The 17,877-nt window shown below is 41.9% G+C and overlaps 1 protein-coding gene across 2 annotated transcripts in view; it reads left to right on the forward strand.

Moving 5' to 3' along the window:
• Positions 1 to 17,877, forward strand: part of EBF1 (EBF transcription factor 1) — a 281,310-nt gene that overhangs the window by 171,998 nt on the left and 91,435 nt on the right. Inside the window, exons 7-8 of one of the 2 annotated variants that reach the window (XM_082489994.1) lie at positions 5,658 to 5,739; positions 13,767 to 13,908. In XM_082489994.1, coding sequence (XP_082346120.1) covers positions 5,658 to 5,739; positions 13,767 to 13,908 — 224 coding nt within the window. The remainder of the gene's footprint in view (positions 1 to 5,657; positions 5,740 to 13,766; positions 13,909 to 17,877) is intronic. The other variant, XM_082489995.1, reaches the window with a different exon arrangement.

Consider the following 17,877-nt stretch of genomic DNA (forward strand, 5'->3'; position numbering starts at 1 on the left):
AAGAGTCATCTTGAAAGGGAAAAAAATTACCTTTGTCCTGAAATTTCTGAAGGGACATTTCTACATTTTGATTATTTACTTTTTCAAATAAAATTGCATTAAACAATACATTTTCTCTATATTTTTATTTTAGTGGCAAATAACTAGATCTAGTGACCAGTAGGTCCAGTAGAAGTTACAAATTCAGAGAGAGAAGTGTGTGAAAAGTGCACAGGAGACCCAGAAGAAGCAAATGGAATGGCTGAAGTGCACGTACTGTTTGCCTCTTGGTGACCTGTGGCTTCCGTACTTCTTGATGTGCCAGTTTTCACCAGCATTAAAATACCCGTCAGATTTTGTTTGAGACAACTGTATTTGTAGTATCACATCCTCAGCATCCTCTTTCGCTGAGAGGACAACCAAAGAAAGGAGATAGGCTGATGGCAGAGTTGGTTCTGTGAGGTAGTGAAGTATGTAATACCTTTGTCTCCATCAGTACTGCTTCTGCTTGCGTATTTAAATTTATGCACATATTTAGTACTCTGCTGAATTAGTATGTCATACAGAATGGGTGTGCAATCCTTTTATCTGATGGACGGTTGCTAATTATTGCACTGGCCCATGTATTTCGGTTTTGCTAATTTTGCAAACCCCATCTACTTAACTGCTGTGTTTCAACCAGGAGTCTAAAGTTGTCCTCTTCTATCAAATGTGTTTATACCTCAGAAAAGGTGCTTTTTGTCAATTTTGCTTGCCCTAGCCAGGTTTAAATTGTATAACCGCCACTCACTTTCTGGATAGCCACTGGTCTGGCTGACCTTGGCAGCACGACAGCTGTCGTATTTTCACATGGATGAACTGTTCTTGAACAATTTCTCCAATGTATCGGGAACAAACAAGCTTTTCTTCAGCATCAGGAATGCAGCAGGTCTTCTTTCCAACTATTTTTTTTCTCCTTCCACAGACGTATTTATTGTGGCAATGGCAAGAAAATCCTACTGCTAAGCCTTCGTGTTTGAGTTCCTTTAAATTTCCTTCAGGGGAGTGACAGAAAAGCCAACCTAGATCATGTCAGAGCTTGCTTTCTTTAATTGACCTCTTAGTTTATTTTTAATAAACATGGATATTAATTTGTAGTGGCAAGAAAAATAGGTGGGCAAAATCCTTTCATATCTTTATTGCTAGTATTTCCATTTCTGCTGTATTTATTTAATTTAAATCACTGTGGTAGTTAGCGGTGACAAAGAGCAGGATGCTGCTGGGGTGTGAAGGACTAGATGGCCAGCAATGAATGGCAGGGAGTATTTTATGCATGTGGACTGACCTCCGGCTGGTAGCGTGCTTGCTGGATCCTTCGGCTGAACAAGGGGAACCAGAGGATGGAAGCGAGGAGGGAGTTGGTGTCAGGACTCAGAAGTAGCAACGAGGGAAGGTGGGGGGGAGGTAGCCAGGGAGCTCAGACTGGGCTGGGGTAAGAGTCCCTCACCAGCAGAAAGTGGAGGGTAATGGTGAAAGCACAGTTCTGCTGACACCAAAACCTTTTTGGGAATGCAGCCGTTTTGTTAGGAAAAAAAAAAAAAACATTGTTCATCTCCAAATAGGAATTTTCTATCGAGTTGTGAGAAGAGGAGAGAACATTCTTGAAAGAGCCAATAACCCATTTTTTAGAGCTTCTTTCTGGCAGACAGAAGTTCAAGTTAACTTTGGGCCTGATTCAGACTGAGGTTTTGTATTTAACTGATTGTTATGTTTCTACATTGGTCCTTATAGTTACTTAGAGATTTGTAGTAGTACAGTGCCATGGCATGGATTAACTGCTCATCGACTTCACGCCATGAGTAGCTTTGGCAGCCTGCACTGAGCTGCATCTTATCACACCTCAGTGTAATCTAAAATTAACCGTGTTTTCCCCAACCTTCAGTCCCGTACCCTCCAACCATGTCTCTGTCAGATAAGAGGTGAAGCATGGAGTTCTTTGATTTAATAGCAACGTAAGTCAGTAAATCGAGGTGCTTTGTAAAAATTTGCATGTTTCTGGACCTGAGCTGACATGCATGGAGCTCGCTTGTATTTATCTGCTCCATATGCACCAGTGCTCTTCGCACCAGGGATGTTAGTAGTCAGGAAGGGAGTCAGAAAATATGTTTCGTTTGATTCATGCAAAAAAAGAAACCTTCAATGGTAGCGATAACTTCAATTGATGATTGAGTCTTGTGTGGCAGAAGAGCTGGTGTTCAGCAGTCACGTAAGTTTGAAGAGAGAGTTAAAGTTGATTTTACTGACGCTCCCGTGTTTTGCAGATTTTTTTTCATCTTGGGAATGAATTTCAGATCCCAGTGGTTAGTATTAATGCTGTATATCCTCTGTGGTTAGTATTAATGCTATACAGCCTTGCCAAACGGGGAGAAAGTTAGAACTGAAAAAAATAACCCACTGTGAAGAAGTTAGATGCAAACAAACGGGGATGGATGTTTATGCTTACAAAGAGCTCAGCTCGGCTGGCACTTCTCCTGGACCGGTCCTGTCAATCTAAATCTGAAATATTTGCAGAGTGAAGTGTTGCTAATGAGCAAGGCTGGCAGGACCGGACTCGAGGTGAAGAAGGCACCTGAACAAGCGGTTTAAAGCAAGAACTGAGAGACTGAGCTGAACCCCGTGAATCAGAACACTCCACTCTACCCTTGTTCTAATCTGTTCGTGTCCGCTTTTCTGCCAAAGCAGGGGAGACTGTCAGCCGGTGCATGCCGTGCCAGCTCGGGAGCTGCTCAGCTCTTGCCTAGACAAGTGTGGGATGCTTTTGCATAGCCGGGGGGGGACTCCGGCTCTGGTGTGTTCCAAAACAAAGTGCAGCCTATAGTTTGTTTTGTCTTTCAGTGGAATAAAAACACGGCGCTTGGCAGAACGTGTTCTGTAAACTGGCGACTTTTTACTTAAAATGCAGTGAGCGAACTTGGCTGTGTAAGCTTGGTGTCTTGAAAGTTCCTCTGAAAATGCTGTTATTTTTATAAGTTAATTTTTTTTCTGGACTTGATTTAATTCAAGGGAAGTTTTGTTTGCTTGCTTGCTTGCCTGAGGTTTTTCAGTAGGTTTAAATAGATGAGCTTCATTTGTTCTGCAGTTTATTTTGGTGAAAGTTCTGTAGAACTTGGGGGAGATAGCACGGTGCAAACGGAGTTAGACTTCGAAACTTTGGGCTGGAGTTTGCAGACCCAGAAAGCCAACTCTTGCATTGCGTGATGATTTCCCAAGCCTTGGAGCTGACATGAGCTCAGACTTTGTAAGGGAAGGGAAAGCCCAGTGCCTCTCCAGAGAGCTTCACAAGGAGCTTTCTATCTCTTCTGGGGCCCTCGAGTCAACCTGCCAAACCCCATTGCCCAGCGCTCATGCATGCTGTGCAAAGCCAGACCGGCAAGACGCTTCCCATGTTTGCATGGCCGACGCTGTCTTTCAGCACGGATATTTTTCAATATTCCACGTCCCAGCTCTGCTCAGGGCCGAGGCGTTGCTCCAGGGCCGCGGCAGACCGGGTGGGCAGCTGCTGGGCTCGGCGCTTGGCGAAGCCGCCAAAAATCCCCCGGCAAAGCCAGGGCAGCGCCGGCTTCTCCCCAAAGAGTAAGTGGCTCTGAGAGGCTTTGCCACATAAGGGCCTGTTCGAGGCTGTAGGCACCAGCTGACAGGGATGTCTTTGCCTCCCAACAGATGGCCGGGCTTTTTATTTCAGCAAGCAATCTCAGGCGGAGGGGTGGTCTCTGGATCCTGCCAGCATTTCGCATGACAGGGCCAGCTTAGGGCAAGAGGGATCTGATGTCCGTGCCCTTCATAGCTCATGAGCTAAATGACGAGCTGTTGACAGGAAAGCCATCATCTGAAGTGTAAGATCCTGAACTCTCCTCGCTTTTCGTTTTTCTTTGGCGGAATTAATGCCCTATTTGCTTGTCTCTCAAAATCCATTCTGGCACGAGTACAAACCCTCGCCTGGTGGCAAGCAGTTGTCTGGATTCGAGATGCCAAGATTTGTGCTGACAGTTCCTTCTACACAATCTGAGTCGGGCTGTCACAGCTGGCCATTAGAGGCTTAAAAAGACACACACACGTACAACAAATACCACCAACTTTCCATTATTGAATTATCAGAACCTGCTTGATGAGAAAACGTAATGGCTTACGCTGCTTTTTATTTTAGCGTAAACAAACACAGTGTCTCCAAACCTCTGTTCCAGTGTGGTGGCTGTTTATTTTATTTTGATTGCTTGCTCTTATTTAGGAGCACAGGTCTAGAAGGGATTCCTGGGGAGGAGATCCAGTCCTTGATAATCCCAAGCATCACATTCTATAATCCTCCTCCTCACTTTCCTTTTCTTTAATGAAAACAGTCCTTTGTAGTTTCTATTTGTCCTCACAGCCATTTGCTTAGTATGATTTTCTTGGCATGGCGGAACAAGCACCATAACTTGAGGGGGGGTATCACAAGTGGGGCAAAGAACACTGCTTATCAAAAAGGGGTTTTCTGAAGCTGTTTACCCTGCAGTTTTGCCTTTCTTGGTGGCAATGAGGGCAAATTCTGCTGACCTAGCATTCAGTTTGGGTGCTAAAAGATGGATGCTTGCAAAAGTTAACTTTCTGATTTAAAGTAAAACAGGGTGAAACGATTCCCCACCCCGCTTTCTGTATACGGAGACAGGTCAGATTAGCTTCTGCTTAGTCAACTGATGGTTGTTGCACGTGTAATGCTGCTCTGTCTGGTTGCACTAGCTTTTAAACTTGCTGTAGGATTAAATTTTGCACGGCTGAGCTTTAGTAGACCGTAGTCTGTAGTTTATTTTGGACAAAAGGTTGATAAACTTTGGCTCTCGGGGAGGAAGCCTGGAATCTGAGACCCACTATTATTCATTGACTTGTCTTTATGAGTTTACAGTCCACTGATGCATAACACTGAAGGAAATATTTTCAGTGAAATGTTTGCTTTTTTCTTTGGCTTTGTAAAATGCGATGTCTTTTCTTAGAGATATATGTCAGGGTCGTATTGCTACTTCAGTGAACTGAATATGGTCAGGAAATAGACTACATTGAAAATATTTCAATTTTCTGTGAAGTCAGTCTTTTAGCCAATACTTGCCCCCTTCTCCTCTAAGGATTTTGGTCTCCCACTAACCGCTAATTGAGCATTAATTTTATGGGCAAACTGGGTTTAATTGTGGAAGGGAGATTTCAACTGTATGCAACATTTTCAGTATTTGTTGTATTAAATCAAAATTTGCACGACGGCAAACTAGTAACACAAAATCCCATTTATACATAAGGTAATTTTCTTGGCTGGCATTTTTCTGTCCTCTTGTCCTCTCTGTGCTAAAATACGTGTCTCTTACTTCCTTGCTGTTATGGATGGCAAAGTGAGGCTGGCCGTTAAGCGTGACAGAGGGACTGACTCTCCAAACTTTAATGGCTCTGACACAACTGATCTATTAATTTAATACTTAAATGTTTAGGATGTTCTTACGTGTTTTGCTTGATTGGACCCCATGCAAGCTCTGCTCTCTCTTTGGATGGTCAGTGGGGTGATTTGTCTGAGTTGGGAATACAAATGAAATGAGGCTTTGTTGGATCAAATGCGCAGGTGCTACATAGTACTACTATGCACTGTTTATAAGACATTAATGTCCGTTTCTCTTTCTCCGCAGGTTCTTCTTGAAATTTTTCCTCAAATGTAACCAAAATTGCCTAAAAAATGCAGGAAACCCTCGAGACATGCGTCGATTCCAGGTCAGTCGGACACGCTTCCTCCTTTAAAAATCAACAGCTGTTAAGGGACAGAAGTACTTTGACCCAAACTAACCTAGTAATTCACTGGAAGATGCTAAAAACATAAGGTCACAGAATATTGCCTGAGGACTTCTCATCACAGCAGAATTGGCAGGAAGTAGTTGGATTTTCTTGCTCTGGACAAGAGAATTCTTGAAAATAATGTCACCTCCACGGGAAGTGAAAGCATGAAAAGGAAAAATCAAAATGACCTTACTATTGTATTAGGTTATGGGGCTACCCTGCTCTGAGATATCCCCTTCTGCCTGGGGAACTATTTGCCTTCATGTAAACACTAAGTGAACACCATGTTTATTGGAAGGGGCAGAGGAGGGTATAAGAGCAATTAATAAAATCAGGCTCATGACTACACTTCAGCAGTGTTAAAGACTCATAAACTGGCATCAATGGGATGAAGGTCCATCCCTGTAGTCAGCACCTGGAAAAAACTATCATTGGGGTGTATCTTTCTTGGGATGTTTTGGGCTGATACTTCCCTGCTGTTGCAGCATGTGGCAGTGGGGCTTGGGAATTGTAGTATCAACACATCTTCAGATGGCCAGGGTCATTTTTTTATGCTACACCTATGTCCACGATTGCTTTTGTGATTAAGTACAGCACTGTCCCTTTGGAAGGTGGTCTGCACTTGCCTTCCCCAGTGCTGGCAGCAGAGTGGTGTGGTGGCAATGCTGAGAAGATGTGGCCCTTTGGCTGTGCCAATAATGCTTTACCTGAGTATGTGCTGAATAAAAATATGGGAGCTGAAGGACCTCCTCTTTTGATGGGAGGAGTGTATATGGCCCAGGGAGAAAACATGATAGAGTCTGTCAGTGGGGATTTGCCTCCGGGTTCTGAGGAAGAAACAGGAGACTTGTCTCATAGACTACATGGGTCTCTGGAGGAAGACAACTCCAAAAGGTGGCTGCTTTCTGCATTAGCTCAGGACCTTGTTTGCTTCTTTTCCGGCATTGTCGCACTTAACTAAAAGTGCTAAATGCTATGTAAATGGCAATATTATTTATATGTAGAACATATGCCTTTTGTTGAACTGCTTAATGGCCACAACGCTGGAAGGCAGAAGGGTGTTATTTGCCCCTCCAAGCATAGAAGTGCAGAAGCGAGGAGCTGTGGCCACGGGGATTAAATTAATCAGTATAAGAGCTAGGATTAGCATGGCAGAGCCCTCGGCTTCTCACCCCACACGCCTCCCTCCGTCATGTTTCTTCAGTGATTCAAGAGGGCATTATCACTGAAGGAGAAAGTGGAAAAAGGACTCTCACCAGCACACAGGGATTTAGGCCAAGCAGTCACCCCTGGGGCCTGTCAGATCTTGCTTCACAACATGTACACTCTGCTGCGTTTGTGCTCGTCCAGGCTTGAGGCTGATTTTCATATGGTAATGCCTTTACGTGTTCTCTCAGAACAGCAATCAGGAGCCTGTGTCGGCGAGTAGGTAGGACATAGGAAAGGTTGTTGATCTCTTGACTTGTAAAGACATTCTGTCATACAAACCCAGCTTCACAGCAGTTGAGCTTTCCGTGTGTAAACAGAGACTGCTTAATTACACAGGTCATGTCAATTAGTGTGACCTTAGCATTTTCAAGAAATTAATCACTTTCAGCTGAGCGAACCACTCATACTATAATACTGGGTGGTATTGAAGCTTGCAGCATTCTGTTAAGTGCCCAGGCTTATTGTTTTACAGTAGCCTCTCCTCTCCTCTCCTCTCCTCTCCTCTCCTCTCCTCTCCTCTCCTCTCCTCTCCTCTCCTCTCCTCTCCTCTCCTCTCCTCTCCTCTCCTCTCCTCTCCTCTCCTCTCCTCTCCTCTCCTCTCCTCTCCTCTCCTCTCTCTCTTTTTTTTTTTTTAAATTTTGAATTTGTTGCTCTTTTAGCAATAGAATTCTTAAAGTAAACCAGCCAGACTCTACAGAGTCCAGGCTTCATTTATCATTTCTTAGGGTGAGAAGGACCAAGCATAAACATAGTATCTCAATGATATGATGCACCTAGATGTTTGAGACAGTGTTGTGTAGGAACCAAGTGAAATCTGGGCCCTTGTGAAGTCAGTGGAGGGTTTGCTCTCATCTGTCTTTGAAATATTGACAGTGACTTACAAGGTCTCTAATAGTTATGTCAAAGTTCTGGTTAAAAACCATGAGAGTAAAGTATTTCCAGATACTCTTTAAATAGTAGCATACTCTCTTCACAAAAACAAATTGGAGACTTTCCCTTCCTTTGCTTCATTCCCCTGTCTGTGCTGGACTGTTAAGCTGCCCGGAGCTTTGTCTATCTTTTGGCTATGATCTCTCATTCATCAGTCCCCCAAAGTTGCTAGGACTTGTTACAACTCAGATTGTGGTTTTGGTGGGAGAAACAGTGAAGGGCCAGGGACACAGCTCTTGCACTATCTAAAGCCAGGTCCCACAGAAAATTTCCTTCCTTAGTATGTTACTGTTTTTGTTTGTTTGTGTGTTTTTAATTTTCCTGCAGCAGGGGATTGTCTGATTATCATATGGTATAAGAGAGATTAGGAAAGTATAGGGAAGAGGCAGAGTATGTGTTGATTCAGGCGATCTGTGTGTGAAACTTCATTCAGATTCATATAGAAATGAATTAGGAAGTTTTATCCTGAACGTTGCATGCAAATGTAACAGTGTAATAAGCCTAACATAAAAGCAGTTGTGGGCCTGGAAGGAAATACATTTCTCTGCCTGTCTGAGATGTCCAGGCATGTGACAACTGTAGCAGTGTCAAGTGCCAGCAAAAGTGTGTGCTGGAGCAGTGCTGGCCCTGGCTGTGTTAGTTGTGTCTCTATTAGCAAAAGGAGACAGTCAGAGAGGAGAAGTCAAGTACTGTGCAGGGACTCAAGACAGTTAAGTGTTCAGCCGTGCTAGAGACTCCCTGCTCGTCCTTAAGAAAATAATTTCATCTCTGTGTTTCATCAGTGCAATTGCACAAAACATTTGGTGATAGCACGTATTCTCACCTTTGTCCAACCTTGCCTTTTTATTCCAGAAACCCCACGGAGCAGATGCTCAGTCTGGTTTTGCATTCTTATCACAATAAGTCATCAGTCTTGATGGGATGGGCAGTAGTGCCCCAATTAGTGGTGATGATAATAATTATTATATGGCATCATGGGTGAACTCTGCTCAGATTTTCTTTTTCAGCACGAAAAACTCATTCATACAAACTGAACAGTTTTGTATGTTGTTGTAATTAATGAAACCCAGGTGCCCTAGTTATCTTGTGTTTCTTGTTTCAGCACAACTGCTTGTGAACTGACACATGTCAAGTTTTAATTTAGAGGAAACTTTTCATACTGAGTCACTGCATAAAACCCCAAACATTCGTTTATTATGAAAACCTTGAAAGTCACATCGAAATTGCCGTGCTGTTTGATTCTGTTACCACAACCTCTTCCTCAGCCTAGGCTGCTAGTTTGCCTCCATGGGACGCTGCCACTCATGTTTGAATTGAAGCCACTTGTGTCTTATTGCAAATTTGCATAAGAGACAGAAATGATGCTTCATGAATCCCAGATAATGGAATCTGGACATGCAAGGTTCCATCCCTAGAGAAGGGAAAGGCAAAAAAAAAAAAAAAAAAAAAAGCTGAAAAATAGCAGTGAGAGCTGTGGCCCAATTCAACAAGGTAATTAAGCAGCCGGCCTGTCCTCGAGCACGTGAGCAAAATTACTGAATGTGTTGTACTTATGTGCTTTAAGCTAGGCACCTTTTTAAGTGTCTTGTTAAATCGAGAGTGATTTTTAGTTACTAGAATAAAGAAGTCAACACATTGTAGGAAGAGGTCAGCAAGCGGTGATGAAAACAAAGAATGTTGCTCCAGACATTTCTGCATCTCTGCAAAGCGTTCAAAGAGCAGCAAACACAGGAGTTACAGGTTTAACTCTACTGACGCACTTCAAACCTGGATATCGTCTTAATCAAATTTTCTCTGCCTTTGCCACTGGATGTTGGGGACATCGCAAAAATATCAGATCCCTCACCATACATCAGAGAAAATGAAAAGCACAAGGAACATGCTATGTCTTAATCAGTTAGCAAAGCTTAATGGGCTGTGGTTAAAAATGAGGAGTCATGCAATGCTTAATTTTGATATATTAGGTGAGGTACTATAACAAATAAACAGACCGAGTGCTAAACGTGGATAAATAGCTTGATCTCCAGGCTCCTGGTCTCGGAATATTTTTTTTTTTTTTTTTAGAAAAAACTAAGCTCCAAGGTATTCACAAACCGGACTATTTAATGGCAGGCAGAATAATTCACAGAGCCGTGATACGTTAATGCAGTTGGTAGTGCCAACTTCATTGAAGAAAGTTGTAAACCGATGTGTTTCTTTCATACCTCTGTCTCCCCTGGTGTTGATACAGGGTTTAAATTCAAAATCTATGAAGGGCTAAAGCTAAAGCTCAAAATCATTTTCCATGTTTGCCTGTCCCAAATTAAAACTGTGTTTTGTTGACAAAATTTGGAAAGGTTTGAGATTTGGCAGGCCTGGTTGTCCCTGTGCTTACATTAATGTGTCAGCACCTCATTAATCATTTATTAAACTGTAGTGTGCTTTTCCCTCTCGCTATGGTCTGTGTTTTAGGATGCCTCAGTGCCCATTCCACATATACTTTGGCTCTCCCCTCCCCCTAATTTTATGATTTCTCCACAAATTAGTTTTAGCATGTGCTTTAGCTTGAACATATCCCAGTTGTTTCAAAATCAAAATGAGGAGAGTGTAGTATTTTTTTAGATTAAAAAATATGAGCAGAACTTAAGTGCTCTGTAGTGATCCAAGTATGTAACTGTGGCACACAATATTCAAGGTACATTTTTTCTCTGTTAATAATTAGGGGCATTAATATTTCCTTAGTGCAGTGTATGTTCAGTGTTCCTGTATTAATGAGATTTTGCATTTAAAGAATTAAGCAGTGAGCGTGTGCTTCTTCTTACAGGTGCACTATGAATAATCATTTTTTTTTTTCAGGCAGATACATAAAGTAACCACTTTTTTTTCTGCATTTCCTGAGACTGGAAACAGTTTCTCTTGGGGATTCCTTTTATAGTTCTTTCGGCTAACGACACCGAAGAACCACACCAATGTGGTCTCTTCGTAGTAAATCAAACTCTCTGTTCAGGAGGTAGGTAGGAAGGCACTGTTAAGTAATTCAAAATATGTTGCATCAAAAGTTTTTGAAGCCCGGGGAGGGAAAATTAAATGTAGAATTATTCACGTGAAACTGACCTCGCTAGGATTGTTTCCTCAAGTTTTTCCCTAGAAGGGGGCATTTATAAAGACAATATATATGTTTCTCACAGGTTTGAGACCTAACTGGCTATTATTACTCTTGACCCATTGTTTTTCTGGAATCCTGTTTCTAGAAATGTTCAAAAGTTTGGGTTTCAGCACAGGATTGATCAGCTTCAGTGGGAAATCTGGTTTTAGTATTGGGGGAAATATTTTCAGTTGTAGCCATTGTTATTAATTGTAATAGTGTTAATTTTCATATGCATCTAGGCAGACCCACAGAGGATGAGGAGCTGGCATAAACCATGGAGCTGTGACAAGCAATGCCAGCTAAGGATTTGGCTCAAAATCCCAGTTGCAAAGAATTTACAATGGTTGCAAGTGCACAAATAAGATTGCAAACCCTGAGCCACTTACTATAAGATCATATTTTATTGAAAATATCATAAACTTTATTCTATCCCTCAGGAATGCAATGGATAAATTACTTTTGAAATCCCTTTTGGAATTTTATATATAGGGCTTAGGTTTTTTTCCCCCTTAGTTTGATTTCAGAAAAACTTACCTAGAGTGTTTGGTGATTTCTTTTTCCCAAATTTCCATCTGTAAGAGCTCTTGAATCATTTATTCTGTATTTTAATATCTTTCACTTAAAACACGCACAAAAATCTATTGCCTGGAATGCCATTCTGAGGGATGGGTTTAGGATCCTTTAGATGTAAACTATTCTCTTTTGTATTCCTCTTTTTAAAGACAAAGACTTTGGGATTAGCTATGGGCAATTTAGCAGCGTTGCTTACAAATTTTTGAGCATTTTAATCAGTGGTCAGAAGTAGGTGGAAAATTTTTTCTATAACTTTTTTTTTTTTTAGCTTCAATTCAAGTGATGAAATTGAATTGTTGTAAGCGATCCTTTAAATGTCCCCATTTGACCAACTTTGAGAGGCAGCAGCTTCCTGAGAGAGTTGAAGCAATGTTTGCCAATCCTTGTAAAGCATTTCACCTCTTCAGAGGCTAAAGCCTCTCAAAACCAAGAACAATTAAAGCGAGAGCCTTTCAGAGCGACTGGGGAATTCAGCAAAATAAATCAGAAATCCTCTGCCGTGGCTCTGGAGGCTTGCCTCATTATAAGAGCAGATCTATTAGCCCCCTTGCCATTGTCTTTCATTTCTCAAGTGAGGTGATTCTAATTAAATTAATCTGCATGTCAATCTATCGGTGATCAATCAAAAGGGCTGAGGTCCCCCTTTGCGGCAGTGTGCTTGCGGCTGACAGGGGCTGATAATGGAGGAAGAAATAAACTGTCGAGCAAAGTTAATTAGTCAACATAATAGGTGGATTAAACAGGAGCTGCTGATTGCTGTTTCACATGTCGAAGCATGAGGTGGGAGCTGAAACTGCAATTAACAGACAATTATTATATTTGGTTGTAAGAGGTCGCATGAATAAACATATCTCTGTGGGTTTCAGTTTTTAATCCCTTTCCCTGTTTAATGTAAGGAGAAGTGTAGGTCATTTCTTCTTATTGTTTTAGTCGAAGTTCTTGAAGGCGACGTGTGCTCCTGGCAAACCGGCAGCCAGCTGAAGGCCAAATCTTTGGCTGGGGTAAAACCCTGGGAATGCTGTACTTTGTTGGGAAAAGGCTGCGAAGGGGGCGGCTGAATGAAAGCCAGGGAGGCTATGAGGTCACTTGGTCTGAGTGGAGTGGGAGGAGACCCGGTGTGATGAGCTCACAGCTCTGTCAGGGACTTACCTTGTGCATCCCCCCTTTTCCTCCACAATGGTTCCTGGCTCGGGTTCCCAAAGCCTGAACAGGGATTTCCTATAGGACGGTGCCTGCTGAGCCTCAAGGTTGAGAGGTCTCTCTGAACACCGCTGAGCAGTTGGGTCTTCTACTCCGGACACAACACCTACCAGTTTGCTCCTGCTGGATTGGCTCCTATCCCACCTCGGGCTGCTCTGGGGAGCAGAAGTGTCGGATCTTGCCTCCAGGGCGGTGCTTCTCTGCCTCCCTCCCTGTACCTCAAACCAAATCCCAGGTGTTGACGTTGAGATAACTTGAGAAATACACATAATTCTAACACTGGATGAATAGGGTTGTGTTCTGCAGATCAAGACCCCACTGTCAAGCATGCATGTGTACACAAACATACCTATGCGTACTCCCCGAGATTGAGTTTGGGAGAATTTTGGGCAAGTTCAACAACCTGTAGTGACTGTACTGAGGGGAGAACAGTAGAGAAGGGTGGGAGGAGGCATGCAACAACACTCATTGCAACTTCACAAAGTACACTTTTGTTTTCTTTTATTCTAAATCGATTCTCGCTTGCAATGTCAACAGCTCTATCTACTTAGCATGGAAACTGAAGGATAATTTAGGGTGAAACACAGCTGCCCTTGTATATAGGGGAAAAAATACTTAATAAAGATCTTCTTGTTAAAATGATGGTTAACAGTGTGCCGTCTGCCGTGCAGCTACAAACTCTGCAATTTAACTTAAAACTGCATCAAAAGCTTGTGATGCCAAAGACCCACTCATCAATAGCGTCTCTTGTTAGATTTGTACAGCATAAGCACCAGTTATTATGCGAAATAGCTGTGCAATTTTCTACAGCTACCAGCTGTTATTTATTTAACTGACTTTATTACACTCTGTGCTTCTTAAAAAACATGCATATATATATATATATATATCCAAATTTTCCTCCATTTTGCTCTTGTGCTTGCAGGTTGTGGTGTCTACAACAGTCAATGTTGATGGCCATGTGTTGGCAGTGTCGGACAATATGTTTGTACACAACAATTCCAAGCACGGGCGGAGAGCTCGAAGACTCGATCCCTCGGAAGGTACGCCTTCTTATCTGGAACATGGTAGGCATATAATTTTCATTGGTTGGCATTGCTACTTTAAATGTGGATTTATTTGGTTTGTGTCTCTGGCTGCTGGTTTCAAATTGTCCTGTAACAGCTTATACCTTTGGGACTGGATATTTTAAAGAGACTGGCCTCCAGACCAAAGGGGCAATTTTTCAAGTAGGTCAGCACCAAATGTAATGAAATGACAAACCAGTAGGCAAACATGGGTGTGGAGTCTGTCCTGTGTGTCAGTGAAGTGTGGTGATTTCTTTTCTTCTTTTTTTTTTTTTTTTTTTGCATCTACTTAGCACACAAATTTCAGAATATGATGTTTTCCAAATTGCCTTGGTTTTTGTCTGTGCATCTAAAGGATGTTGCATGTTTTCTGAATTCCTCAGCACCCAAATTTCCGATTGGATTTCTTCTGCCTATAGAGTGCTGAGCTCTCTAGGAGATCCATCTGTTCCTTTGAATTGCCCTAACTGAAAGCAGAGCCTTTTGGAAATCCATCTGCTTACTCAAGCCACGGACGAAAGTTCCCTTCTGGCTCCAGCTGTGCCAGCTGAGGATGTTGCTCTTCCCTGCATGCCACAGTTGCTTGTCTCTCCTCCCTGCTGCAGGCTATTCTCCACCATGGACATGCCAGCTAAGACAGTTATCTGATTGCTCCCAAGTCTCCTTCAGTCCAAAGAAGTTAATTTGAGTTAAACTGTTTAAATAATAACTCTTTGCCAATGTAGCTTATTTTGCTGAAATGATTGAAGGAGAAATGGTGCGAGGCAATTTGTCTGGCTTTTCTGAAAGGACAGTAAACCCCAGCAAGGCTGGGATGGGGGCACGTGGCTGGAAGCAGCCTGGAGGACAGTAATCTTTTCCGTAAGATCAGCTGGTCCTGGAAGAGAACATCTGCTGGTGAGTGTAGGTGCTTAAAATGGGAGTTGTTGAGTGCAAATGTACTTAGAAAAGTCTGGATTTGATTAATGTTTTGTTTTGCTCTTTGTCCTCCAAGTTGGTGACTACTGCTGAAAAACAAAACAAAAACAGAGGGCATTTCACTCCCATCTCCCTGTTCCAGCTTGATAGAATAGCTCTTTGTCTTCAAAGCTGTTTGTAATCCTAAATTCAATAGGTGCTTGCTCCCGCTAAGAGATGTGTACCCTCAGCTTCCATTGAAGTAGCTGAGTGTAGAAGGCACCAGTCCTTTATGCCGGTTTGTTTCACAAATATTTGCCAAGGATCTGATGAATAATTAAAGAGGTTTTTCCAAAGAGTTTGAAGAAACCAGATAAAATTTTTCTCTGGGAAAGTGAATGCCACTCGGAAAATGTTAACTAGATATGTTAAAAGAAATTATTACTTCTGAGAAACGGGCAAATGTGTGGGTTTCTGCTACTCGGTGGATTCCTGTGGAAATACTTTTCTATTCTGTTTATGCTTTCAAGCATCAGTCCTGCAAGCACTTATGCATATATTTAAGATTATGCACACATATGGTCCTGTTGGGATCAATGAGGCTTCTTGTGTCAGTAAAGTTGAGGGTATTGATAAGTGTTTGCAGAATCGGGTCTGTAGTTCACACTTACTAACCTAAAATTCTTAGCTCAGCAGCGTTTCTCATTATATAAACATAACTTACATCTGTATTTATTTAGCTCTAACTTTTTATGTAGGCTAGGAGCAGTTTTCAGCCATAATTCATGTTATAGATTTTTTTTTTCATCCTGCCAACAACCTAATTTAATAAACAAACCACTGTCATAATTTTTGCTGAATTTTTGTAAGGAATGTACAAACTCTGTCTTTATTAATTAGCAGAAGGCAGAACGTTACAAAAGGAAACTTCTCTCTGTTCAACTTCATAATCTTTCCATTAAGTCTAGTCTTTCAAAAAAGCACCCCTGTTTTTTACTTATATTCCTACTAAAGTAGATGCCGTCTTTTCTTCCCCTCCCTCCCTCCCTCCCGCAGCCTCCTCAGTGCATGCTTTTGGTCAAGGCAGTACTTTCTCATACATAAATGTTCTTATTCGCATGCACGGTGTGATAGCATCTCATTTTGCCACAGCTATCGTTCCCGCTCCTACTACCTGAGGGATTATGTTAGCAAAAAGAAACAAAAAAAGATAATGCTATGCTTCCCTATCTACACAAGCCCTCGTTACAGTGCTGAGATTAAAAGTCAACACCTGCAAAACATCTTCACATGTACTTTTTGTGGGAAAGGTGATTTTTCTAATCGACTTTCTCAAGCACCTCTCAAGCAACTTCATAAAGCCGACCGCTAGTAAATTCTTACTTTTGGACGGCAACCTCCACAGTACAGAAGTGCACTCTTCCCAAAGGCTTGGTGGAGCCTTTCTTTTTAACCTAAGTCCTTCAATCCAGCTCTCCAGGAATTTTACGCGTATTTGGGTCCAAGAGACAGGAAAAAAAAAAGTCATAAAAAAAAATCCAGTAACTGTTTTAAATGTTGGTATTAGGTGTCTAAAACACTTAACTGAATGAAAAAAAAAATAGGAAAAGTCTCAACTGGGCTTAATGCTATTGAATTTTGGGCAACCACCACGAACCTTAGATCTGTTGGAACAGATGACAGTTTCCTCCACTGAAATTAATTTTTACTCTTAGTTTGAGTCCCGAAGTATATGATTTTCCTTCAGGTTTTTGAATTTCTGTCTCGGATAATATCTTCAAGTGTGAGTAGCAGAGGCCGTTTGTTTGCCCTTGCTCTTTCCAGCTTTTTTGCCTCCCTCAGGGGAAAGGCAGTTTGACCTGAACAGTGTCTGTAAATGGTGAAAGGGGAAGCTGACACAGTCGTGGCTAGGTTGTCTCTGGTTATTGCTCTGGTGAGCAACTTCTGGTCATAGGTTTTTAAGTGCTGGGACCTGACGATTTATAATGCCCTTGACCAAATGTATTCCCATGTACTTTTCTAGATCTTTAACACAAATATCTGATCACAATAGAGATGAACGCCTGACTGTGTGAGGACTGGGGAAAGGGGTTTAGTTAGACAATATCCAGCTTATTTTTCCTTACAAAGCTGCGTTGGGACGTGCTGCTCTTAAACGTGGAGTTGCAGAGACTTCGGGTGCCAAAAAGCTGGAAAGAAAGCTTTACCTCCCGAGCCACTCAGGAGCCTGGTGTCTCCACATTCGGATTTTACCACCTCATTAGCAGGTAGCCTGGATTATTTTGGGGACGTCCAACACATCTCTATTTATATCTTGCTTGTCAGACAGTAAAATGAAAGTTCCTTTGCGTAGCTCATCTCTCTGAATGTAACTGAGGAATCGGGATTCTGGTTTCGTATCCACACACTGTCCTCCTTGAAACCAGCGGGTTAAGAAGCTCGTATTTCAAATAAATATATCTATCTTTCAAAAGTAATAGCTGGCAGAGGCCAATTATTTCATACATCTCTGTGTGGTATAAATAGGGTAAACCACAGTAATCTGTGGTTTTCAGTAATTATCACTTTTTCATTCACAAATAGTTGAATCCTCACTCGTTTTATATTTATGGTAAACCAGAAAACCGGTGTGGTTGACCTTTCTAAATTGTACATATATAGTAAGATGTATAGTGAAGAGCCAATAGGCCCCAACCAGTAGAATATATTTCAGGTTGTAGTTCATCCCAGGGTGTCAATTTTAAAAGCAAAATCTTTCCATTGCAATTTAAGTGACTAGCTTACGGAAGGGGGGAATTCTGACAGGGTTTGCAACAACCCTTTTCAAGTTTATCAGCATGAAGTCCACCGCTGCAGATGTCTGCAAAGTTTCCGGTTAAAACTCTCATATCGCTGCAAAGTAAAAATTCTTTTTCGCCCCAAATCTTGGAATGGCTTTACGAGAACGTAAGGCCAATTGCAGCATCAGTTTCTCTATTATTTTTCCTCACTGGCAGAATGCAATGCCCTCGAAAAATGATAGTCCCTGAGACCCTGTCAGTTTGCATGCTCTAACACTTTATTATCTAATGA

Source organism: Vanellus vanellus, assembly GCF_965231255.1.
Source record: "Vanellus vanellus genome assembly, chromosome: 13".
Classification (NCBI taxonomy): domain Eukaryota; kingdom Metazoa; phylum Chordata; class Aves; order Charadriiformes; family Charadriidae; genus Vanellus; species Vanellus vanellus.